At 33.5% G+C, this 11667-nt stretch overlaps 1 protein-coding gene across 6 annotated transcripts in view; it reads right to left on the minus strand.

Moving 5' to 3' along the window:
- LOC125052320 (potassium voltage-gated channel subfamily KQT member 1) overlaps window positions 1-10678 on the minus strand; it is a 29468-nt gene extending 18790 nt beyond the window's left edge. For 5 of the 6 annotated variants that reach the window (XM_047653116.1, XM_047653089.1, XM_047653133.1 and 2 more), the window contains exons 1-3: window positions 10445-10678; window positions 9836-9891; window positions 3462-3641 (exon numbers count right to left, since the gene is read on the minus strand). In XM_047653116.1, coding sequence (XP_047509072.1) covers window positions 3462-3641; window positions 9836-9891; window positions 10445-10489 — 281 coding nt within the window. In that variant the 5' untranslated portion in view covers window positions 10490-10678. The remainder of the gene's footprint in view (window positions 1-3461; window positions 3642-9835; window positions 9892-10444) is intronic. The other variant, XM_047653124.1, reaches the window with a different exon arrangement.
- Window positions 10679-11667: the final 989 nt, after the last annotated feature.

Raw genomic sequence — 11667 nt, forward strand, 5'->3', positions numbered from 1 at the left:
AATTTGTCTTGTCCAAATGCGAATTTATTACATTATTTACATTACTCGACGTTTTAAAAAAGTCTGTAAATGAGTAGTAGGTAGGTACTAGCGAAATGCATTTTTAAAAATGCGTAACGGAAGAGTCGACTTAGTTGTATTAATGTTGAAATAAAATAGTAAGACGTTATGAATATTTTGATGGTATATTCATCTCCTAATAAGGCTAAATTTTAGACGATACACAATACAATTTACGAACTTCAATCTTTATTCTTTTATTAAAATGCCTAGTATCAAGTACTTGGCTATTTTTGTACCCTACTTAGTATATTGTTTATAATTTAAGAATTTATAAATTACTTTTTTATCGAATTACATATTTCATTTGATTGAATCATTAAATGTATCTCAAAGTTGAGGATAACTGGCAATTCCTAGCTACAAGTATGGCGCTGAGAAAAGTTTATGAAAAAACGCAGCGCCACGAATCCTCACCTACTTATTACTTATTCTTGAGTTTTCTTATCAACAGGATAGGAAAACTTTGATGCGGGCGCCAATAGTAATAAGTTTCGACGTAAAAAGAAAAATAGTACATTTATTTGTATGTCTCTCTATAATTATATTATTATAGATTCAGCGTGAACCAAAAGTACCTACTTTAATTTGGGGAAGGCAAATTCTATTAAAACTATTTTTATATTCACTAAGACTAAATCTGTTTTGCCAAAACGGACTACAGCGAAATATTTGGGCATGCACCTGGACAGACGCCTGACTTGGCAAGACCATATAAAAGCCAAGAAGGAGCATGCTATTGGTAGGCTTCGTAGCATGAACTGGCTATTAGGTAGAAATGCGGCACTCAGTTTGGACAATAAACTCCTCATCTATAAAACTGTAATTAAACCAATATGGTTCTATGGGATACAGCTCTGGGGGTCAGCAAGCGGCTCTAATATCGAAATCCTGCAGCGGCTACAAAGCAAAACACTGCGAAATATGAGCGGTGCGCTGTGGTTAACACGAAATACTGAAGTCCATAAATATTTGGGAATTGCCACTGTCGAGGAAGACATTAAAAGATCAACCGTGCGATACAAAATGAGACTTCAGCAACACGTCAACCCCCTAGCTTCGGGCCTCTTGGAAACGATGGACAGTGTGTATCGGTAAAAAGGGCAAAACTTGCCGCAGTCTGACAGTTTACAAATTACGGAGGGAATAAAAATTGTTGGATTTGCGTTCCCTAATTGCCATCATTTCCCATAAAATCTGATAAAAGCCAAGAGGCTGATTGCAGATAGATGAAGAGTTTAAAAAAAAACTAAGACTAAATACTTGGCTTTGAAATAGTACGCTCATTGAGTATTTAAGTCAAAGTGAAATATGTAAAAGAATTTCCTCAAAAGCGTATAAAAATTCCTAAATAAGGGTGAAAAGGTTGGGTCTACGCTTCGTAACAGAATGTGAGCGTAGCGTGGACTCGACATGTTTATTATTGACACATTCATTGCCTTCGGAAACGGCCTTTACCATATATTTGGATAGTCTCCACTGGGAATTGGGGACAAATAGTTTACTCTATGGACTATTTGCATTGCACCAGAGACCGTCCTTTAGTCACAAAGGTATGCTGCAATATAACTACCATAACTCGGCCTCCGTGGCTTATTGGTTAATGCACTCTACAAGTCACTACTTGCTTAAAAATATCAATGAATTAGGGGGGATTACAGGACTTCAAACGCAACATACAGAATATACCTAGCCCAGCCATAAGTTCTGCTATAAATGAAAATGCATTTTTTAATGAAGTAATGTAATATAAATTATTATTTAAATTTATACCTACAATCTACATATTTATTAAAGTCTCAGCAAAAAAGAAAACAAATGTTCTATTCGAAATGGCTACCTTTGGCCTTTATACAGGCCTTTTATCAGTTTGGTCACGAATTATAGATTTACGGACGGTTTCCACAGGAAATTTCGACACTGCTTGCTCATAAGATTTTTTAAGAGAATCAGGTCTTGTTTTATAATACGCGACAGAGTCCTAGCTTCCTGCTAGGTGCTGCTGCCTCTTCATCATTATTCTCGCGATAAGATGTTTTGCTTTTAATTGGGTTTCGACAAATTCTGGCTTTAAGATCATTAACAGCCTTTATAGTTCTAACACCACGCGGCCGCCCCGAACTTTTTTGGTCTTCGACAGATGAAGTGTTGTTATATCTGTTGATAGTACGATATACGAACATACGGCTTATACCAAGCTTTTGAAGTGTCTGGAATATGACCGACGGCTCCATACCCACTTTGTGCAAGGCGATCACTGCAAACCTATTTTCCCACCCAACACATCAAATGTGAAATGACGCAAAGTCGAAGAATGTTTTTAAAATAACATACGGGTTCCAAATTAAAAATAAATAAAAAGTTGAAAAAAATGCATTTTCATTTGTAACAGAATTTATGGCCAGACTAGTTAGTATAATGCAAGGACAGTCACAGTATATTACAGAACCTTAAAATAAAACAATAGATTACGATTTACTCATATAATCTAATTTCGTGGATCGATCCATTTTGAAATTAAATTCCGTGTAAAACAATTGTATTTATAATTTAAAAAAATATTGTAGGCTTATCGTTATTGTTTTTGTGATAAAAACATAACATAATAACAAGCATAAGGACATATGAAATATTAATAAGATTTATGTAATTGAGTTTTTTTTCTTTTTCGGACTTTTTTTTTTCATCAGTGGACTACACTACATCACTTTTTACCAACGGCAACAATGATAATATGGTTTTGGCCCTCGGAACTTACTGGTAGTAATCAGTATGGCCCTAAGGCTGGAAAGTTCTGAGATCCTTGTCTTAGAATATAGATTCACGATTAATGTGAAGATAGCGTATGTAGGTAATATGATTGAAAATTAATTACTATGTTGAATATTCCGCGCTAATGTAATAGCAAATTTGTAACATCCCTTGTAGATAAGTAATTAGTTGAAAATTTTAAACATTGAGTAATTGTATGCCTTCGAAATACGATTTTTAGCTGACATTAGATTGCGTATTAACAAAATTTTGGAAAATATTGGTTATGTTTAAACAAATGATTGTAAATGAGTGATTGGATTTTTATTTTTTACAAAACACAAAACTTGTGAACATAAATTAAGTCATAAAAAAATAGAAATTAAATTGATAAGCTGTTCTTTCGGTTTTTTTTCGAAGACGCTTTAAGATACATCAAAAATTGCCTGGGACAGTAAAAAAGGAAGTAATGTGAGTAATATTCTTTTATAATAGAACAGGGGGCAAACGGGCAGGAGGCGGAAAAAACTGTCTTGAAAAACGCTCAGCTGTGGAACGGCGGACGTCGAGGTGATACGGGTGGAATTTCGTATTCTACCTCGACGTCCGATGATGAAACTCAGAAAAATTATTATAAAAATGGCACTTACACAATCATATGATAACAAACGGCCTTAAAACCCCTGGGCCGTTCTAGGAAATTGTAAAACTTAGATTGAAATCGTCGGCAGCACGCGTCGCGTCGCGTGGCGCGGTAGCTGATGGGTTTGCCGAGTAGCGACATCCGCGGCGTCGCCAGCCGGTCGCCCGCGCCGCCGCGTTTACACTCACTGTAGACAATATTCTTATATTAGATATGGGTGATAGGATACGGATGGAACCCTCTTTTTAACATAACAACGTTATTGAAATATTTATTTATTTTAAAAAAAGATGCAAATACATGCTTCTTTTGGATGCTAATAACAATATTATGAAATTTCAAAAGTTAATTGTCTTTAGTAGAAACTAAAACGTAGGTTTGAAATGTTATCACAATATTTATTCGTATTATGTAAAAAAATTGTATATATTTCTGTAAAGTAAAAGTAAAAATTGTAAAGATTTGTAAATTGGCCTGGTACATAGTAAGTATATTACGAGTACATATATACTCTTACATAAAACTTAGGGTAGATTTTTGCGTAATGCCTAAGTGCTTAAACGGAGACATACTAATATTTTACCAAAACAACATGATGAATGCGATGCCCTCTACCCTGTCGGACATCAATTTCGTGGGCGTCTTATAAATAAAGTCGCTCTTAATAAATTAAATATGTAGTTATATTAGCAGAATATATCTTGTCAAGCGAGCGAGAGAATTGCTTTACGATATCTAGAAGAGTTGCGAAATCTAATCAGCCTTTTCTATAGTTTTTGAAGTTATACCACTTCTTTTGGCGCGTTAGGGAAAAATGACGAGAGTAAATTTTTACGATGTTCGCGCCCAACGTCACAAAAAACCGACACCCTGAAGTTAGCTATAGTCAACATTTTTTTATACAACTATTGATGCTATATTTGTGCGATATTTAGACAATGTTTCTACAATAATATTTGTATCATACTTTAGCTATCATAAGCCTCTTGTAACTGACATGTCTACTGAACTCCAACCTATGGACGTGAATTAAATAGTAAATGTCAATATGTATAAGTTGTATGCTAAAATAAAAATAATCAATTTCTTTAAGTAGAAACATTTTTTTTGGGATATTTAAATAAACTTTATTTAACTAGATAATGCGTCATAATAAAACTTACAATGTATTAAATGCCTTTTTTCTATTGTTAGTGTCGTTTTTTCTACAAACGTAGAAAATTTTTTTTGAAAAGATTTTTATCTTGTTACGCCAAAGAAGTATAACTTCTAACGCGTGTACATGAGTACACACGCGTTTTTTTTCAAGGTGATTCGAAATTTAAATCGAAAGTAGGAGGGCATTATTCATTTTAAGTTTAAAAGAACTTATTGGTTTTCTAGTTAAAAAAAACTATTTCATTCTTGTACAAAAAATGTTTGTACACAGAATATAAATAATAATGCTCATTTATGAAAACAAACTTCTCCGTCCTAAAAAACCTTAATTTAGATGCTTCCTACTTTCCGCCATTGTATTTGATGTCGTATTTTTATCATAATATGTAGACAGCGGTTCGTTGACGTGCGGCTCATTGAAACACTCCCTTCATCAATGTTTTCGTTGTTTTAACAATTGTTTGTTACAACTCGAAAAATGGGGTCTCGTACATTATAATATATTGCTGTATGTAGCAAAATGAAAATTGGAATGTGTATTTTTCATTTTGTTTATTGGTGTGGGACTGGAAAAAGTCCTGTATGTGATAATATAAAAACCTACTACAATGTATAGGTTGTAATAGTTTGCCTTACTAGGTAGTGGTTATAGCTATATGTATATTCAAAACCAAGAAAATTTCTGTATAGGAAAAACTTTTATTAACGGATTCAATATCAGTAAGTAAAGTGCTAAGGCAGTGAGGAGTAGTAAGCAAGCGTATCAATTCGTATGGTTTCAAAAGATAAAAATAATACTAGTCGTGCGTGTTAAAAATACTCCTCGAAATATAATAAACCAGCAGAGCCAAGCTTAAGTAACTATTAGAAGCTAATATAAAAAAGCGGTTAGTTGTAATAGTCGAGATTTAAAATTGAATTAATTTCTTATAGGGCGTGGGAGACGGCTTTTATGAAGCTTGCAAGCGGTAAATACATTTGGTTTTGTGTGTTCTATTTTGAATGTGAAACCAATTAGCTAGAAATAGTAAATGTTTTCTCGTAACTTCGTGATTGATAGACGTCTATGAAGCGTTTTTTGTGTATGCGACGAATAATTAATTGCGTTGGTATGTCAAGATAAAATTTTCAAGCCACGTGAGGCCATCATAATTAAAATAAGTAGGATTGACCCAGTTTTCTGTTCTCTTCAAAAATAGTTATGGGAAATAACTGTAAAAACTTAGAATTGTTGCTGTTTATTATTTTATTGTAATTGAAATAAACACAACTTTAGGATAAAAGATATAATTGTAAATCAAAATTTTAAAAACAATAAGGGCTCTGAAAGTGAAGTATTTTTATCATTTGCAAATTTGAATATAAAAAAGTTAAAAACGTATTTCATTAATTAAAATATTTTCATATTCAAAGTAGGTATACAACTTCAGGTCTAACTCGTATAGGTCAGGTGTCATTGAAAGTTTTTTAGAAAGCAAACTTCTTTGTTGGTTACACTAGTGTACTCAAGTTAAGTATTTTTATTTGATAACAAGCGCTCTTGTTTGAGCTCAGTTGGTTTTCTTAATCTATGCAAATAAATTTCTAGAACTTCTTTAGGATTTAATTAATCGGAAGCAGTTGAAATCTTTTTCTCAAGCATGCGCGGGAAATGTAATGTGCATAACATTTTAAAAACCAGCACATTCAATCACCACCGGCGAACATCAAAGTAATTTAGGGAGAAAAAACAATTTAGGCAGTTTCATACAAAAAACTGACAATGTTTTTTTCCTAAAAAGCTTAGTTTAACTACGCTCATATTTTCCCCATTACGGTTACACTGACCGTATCGATGGAAAATCTTAAAAAAAATGGTTACCTTTCAACAAGATTTAAACAATGTATATAAAATTATTGTATTTTTTACAAAAAGTGGGTGGGTGACTTTTTTTTGATGAGGGACTGTGTTGCTGGGTCTACCCTTAAAGCTCTCTGCTATTTAGAGGGGTAGCAAGACCCTACCCAATAAAAGCAGTTCAACCTTCCACGCGCTATAGATGGGCCCTCGTGGTTCGCCAAGGCCCGGCCCGGCAACCCAAGGGCTGAATGCAATGGCCGGGCTTTTATGCGCCATAAGGCTCAATCAAGACCTGCGGTTCCGGTCCGCTCGAGACCCGGATTCCAGCCTTGAACCACCGGCCACTCTACGGTCAACCCCAGACCTCTCCCTTAATCGCTCAGCAGCCTCCTTCTGTGAGCATATAATGCCACCATTGCACTCCAGGCTTCCTAGCATGGCCAATATAATACCCGGTAAAGTGAGGTCCGCGCTAATACCAGGTTATGACGCTCCCTTGTCCAGGTGATACACTCAGTTCGTGGCTAAGTTATTCTATCACTTGATTTATTAATTTGACCTGGCTCATAAAGAAAACTGATTAGTGAAACAGACAAAAACGTGGCCATTACAACGAATTCAAAAAATTACCAAACATTTTAGTGACGTAAATATAGTCATGATAAAAAAAGTAATAAACTTAAAGTTGTGTGGAAATTTTAATTTAAAATAAAAAAAAACTTAAAATAATCACATCCAACAGTTTTATTTTGTGACAGCGAGTTAATATTTTTGTCTCAGGGGGCAAATAAATGAAACTAGTTAAAACTTCATCTTGCAAGTCATAGCAAACTTTAAATATTACTGAAACCGTTTGTATTTGTGGCGCAGGTGTCTTACGAATAACTTGCAAAGTTTGTGCATTTGTGATAGGCGAGGCGCCATCTCGGCGCGCTTGTGTTCGAGGTGGGAAACCTCGGCTAAAACAATAATATGCAAACAAATCAATTGAAGACAGCGGAATTGTTGCCAAGCGTTACTGTTTACTGACATCGAAAATCTTCAAAGTTTATATTCACCTATGTGAAATGTTAGAAAATAGCATTTTAAATATGAATCTGTTTTACTGTTGTAACTAGACTACATGTATACTATAAATATGTAAGCACATGGACTTAACTTTTACATCAAAATATATAGTGAGTTATATAGTTTATAACACACAACAAACACATGCGTAAAAAAGTTTCTTTTATAGCTAACGTAAAAGCAATGCAATAAAATGTGGATTCTCATTGTGACAGATGATAAAGTCCAAAGTGCTGGGTTCAATATCTTTCCTTTATATTTTTTGACAAGTACAATTCATTGAAGGACATTGTGTTTAAGAATGTTAGAGAAATATGTGAACTATATAATATACCTACTTCTCTAGCCCAGTTAGTAATTTTGCTGGGCTCTGACATGAAATCCCACGATATAGTTGTTGTAACAATCTGCTTTAGTCTTAACTTGATTGACAAATTCATAATATATTAACATGTGTAATTCATTATGTATTACACAAAGTTTACTGTTATCCAAGAGACAAAGCATGGATAACTTATTTATTGCGACAACAAGCTTATTGTTTATTTAAAGATGACTTGGTTACAATGTCAACGTGGCGCAAAATTGAGTTCTCAAACTCAAGTTTCCCGTGATGTAATTTTAAATTATTCCTGCCTCTATTAATATATATAACGCATTTAACTGTGATAATTATCTTATATATGAGATTACCTTACGTCTTTATACACTTAGGTGACATATACCGAACAAAGTTGTAAGCTATATGTTGTAGGTATTAAATAACGCAAAGAATTACGCTCTAAAATAAGTTACAATAAAATTTAATATGATTTCTTAGCTATAAATCCTTATTTAAAATTTTTATATACCATAGACACAACAAATCTGTAGATTTTTAAGTCCAACATCAACATACTAGTTAATGCACAAGAAACGAGAAACATTTTTGAGTGAAAATGTTTTAAGTGTTGACGTATTGTAGTGTCGTAGCCTAGTACTACGAACATTATTACGCCCACACAAGCTATCTGCTAGTGGTTACGACTGTACCGCAAATTGGAACATATTAACTGTATCGTTTAGATACGATTAAATATAAAACTTGCCATATAACTTCGTTAAATAATTGCATTTGTTATTTTTTATCGAAATTTTATCATAGACATACATTGGCTATTAAATTGAGTAAATTAGTTGATTCTGTTAACAATAGGAAATAATGAATGGTCGGATGTAATTTAATTTGAATTTATCTGGAATTATATTGCCTTAAGTATTTGGGTGGTAGACTTATGTACCATTGTATTGGATGTATGTACCAGTACCGAATTAATTAAAAGAATAACAAACACCAGATAAATTAAATATAAAGTCTACTTTAAATTATTGGCATCACTTAATACCTCTAAAAAATATAACAACATAAAAATGAATATGTTTTTATATATGTGTAAATAATATAGTGATGTAGATGAAAAATTGGACTGTTGTGGGTAAGATTATTGCATAAAAAAGCCCGACTCTTAACTTATTATAGAAAAACTATCGGGGTAGAACAAAGGACTTAGTTCCTTTGAAAAGCACGTAAACTAATATGAAAATTCTGGCAATAATATTTATTAGTAGTGGTAAAGAAATCATATTTAGCCTTTGTGCTTACGATTACTATTACTATACCTACCATTATTATTTTACTATATGTTTATTTATTATTGAACCAAACATAAAGAAACATAAGTATTTTATTCATCAATAAAAATGCTTCAGTCTAAATCCAAAAAGAATTAGTTTTTTCTTACTCAATTAGAATTTTATCTCACTACGTATTTAAAAGGAGGTTTCGAACGAAATTTTTTATATTTTTGTGATTCACAGAGCTATATGCAACCTTTATCGATCATTTTATTTATTGATGTAATTTAGATTATATAAAATATAGTCTTGTAGTGCTCACTAAATTTCTAAACTAGGGACAACATTGTTGCATGTAAGAAATATTTACAAAAGGTCTAAATAGAGGAAAGTGTATTTGTGAAAAATCTAAGTTTTAGCTTTTAGTAACGTTAGTTGTGTTAGTGATAGTACAATGTATAAACCAAAATTAGCCTATAAACACAAAAAAATATCAGTTTTAAAAGTATAATTTTGCTCTATCAGTTACACAAACAGTATATTAGTCGAGGAATAAAATAGTTTTTTTTAAATAAAGGAAGAAGGATGTGTTCATTATTGAAACTAAGTAGGAACTACAGCAAATCATATTAATCGTTTAAAAATCAGGTATAGTGTTACTACGTTGGTCTAAGTAATAATCAAGAACAAAACTGTATTACCTATGTCGAATAGCATCTTCGTGTACCCGAACGCGCCGTGTTGATTTCATTCTCACCTAAACATTTATGCCAATAAATATTAAGTAAACATTGGTTTAAGTTAAGGTTTTACTTTGAAAAGCAACTCTAATTTATTACGCAAATTTCACGCATGTGTGAAAACTTAATCCTTTTGTGTTCCTGACTTCAAAATGTTAGTTATAAAATGGGGATTAAATATTCTCGAGGGGATCAAAGATAACTCGAGTAGTGTAATCATGTATAGTTTTGAATTGTGTAAGGTTAATACTTAACGCCAACTTGCGGCGGCGCACTTGATGTAAATATAATGCTACTGGCATGCTATTTACATCAAGTTAAACACATGTAATTTAATGCGAAAAATCTCTTGAACCCAACACGACTACGCTTAATAAACTATCGATCCAGATTGCCGAAGGGCACACGGAGCGACATTTACTGATCATTGTTAGCATTAACTCGTAAAGTAATTGCTTACCAACATTAAAGGCATCTCATAAGGTGCATAGAAACAGCCATGCTATAATATTCATTCATAGAAAACGATGTAATACTGTCAGAAACACTGAAAAATCTATACATACATACCTTAAATTTTACAGCCAATCTAAACAACTGAAAACTGACATCCATAAATATTTACATTCCTTTATGTCGTATAAAGTGTAAGTTAAGGGATAGTGAGTGAGCACGGAGTTGTCGCGATCGTAATATCGCATCGAAACGTGGAGCGCGCGGCGCGTGGCGAGCGACCCCGGAGCGCCGGCATAATACCCGCCGTTGGGCGGCAGTGCGGCGCCGCTACGTCCGTACGCGCCCTACGAGCGCCGACTGCTGAGTGCCGCCCGCCGGCTGACGAGCGCAGCGGTCGGCAGCCGCCCAGGGTTGCCAGTGTAAACTTCACACATCTGATTTTTCATTAGATACAGCGGAAAAAAGATAAATCTACGGTACGTGATGCATACAATTTTAATTAGTTATTAGCAGAAAAGTCACCTAAGAATAATCATTTCTTTCTCTCAACTGCATATCTTGTCATGAACCAATTATTTAGTTTATTCACGATTGTCTTGGATATTTTTATAATATTAGTAAAGCATCTTATACTTTCTCCGTAATTAAATATTAATATACATATAGTCGTGTTAAGTCGCAATTATATTGACTTATATAATTATTAATTGTGCTATAAAACCTAAACTTTGGCAGCTGCTTTTACAATAGCAACCCTGTTACCTAACGGCCGTAGTAGTGACGCCACAACACGCCCGCACCGCGGAACCGCGCCCGCCTGAACGCCACCGCCCAAAGATTTATACATTATAATAATTCACGAAAAATAATCGTGAATATATATCATTTAACTTGTATAAACAACACTATTAGATGTAACTTTAATTTTATTAAAATGAATAAAAACGTACTATGCCGAAAAAACGTAGTAGTAGGTAGTAGGAATAACGACACTTGAATAAAGGAATTCTATAACAAAGAATAATTAACTTATTCGTAATGTTTTCTTAATTAAAATGATTTATTTTTTTACTATCGTAGTAAAAACATTGTTAGTCGCGTCCCTACCCGCCCATCATACATACGTATATTCAGCCCTCACCCGTTTTACTGCTTTTAATTGCTAACCATCTCTGACGATTCAGGTCATCTTCCTCGCGTTAAATTCCTTCCGTAACGAAAAATTTGTAATTTGAATATTCAATATGACCTCGCTGTTTCAATTTGCCTGAAGATTATAATGTAGACTCGTAACATAAAAATTTACAGGAAATTTTCCTGTTTCGTAAATTGAGTTC

This window comes from Pieris napi, chromosome 1, assembly GCF_905475465.1.
Source record: "Pieris napi chromosome 1, ilPieNapi1.2, whole genome shotgun sequence".
Classification (NCBI taxonomy): Eukaryota; Metazoa; Arthropoda; class Insecta; order Lepidoptera; family Pieridae; genus Pieris; species Pieris napi.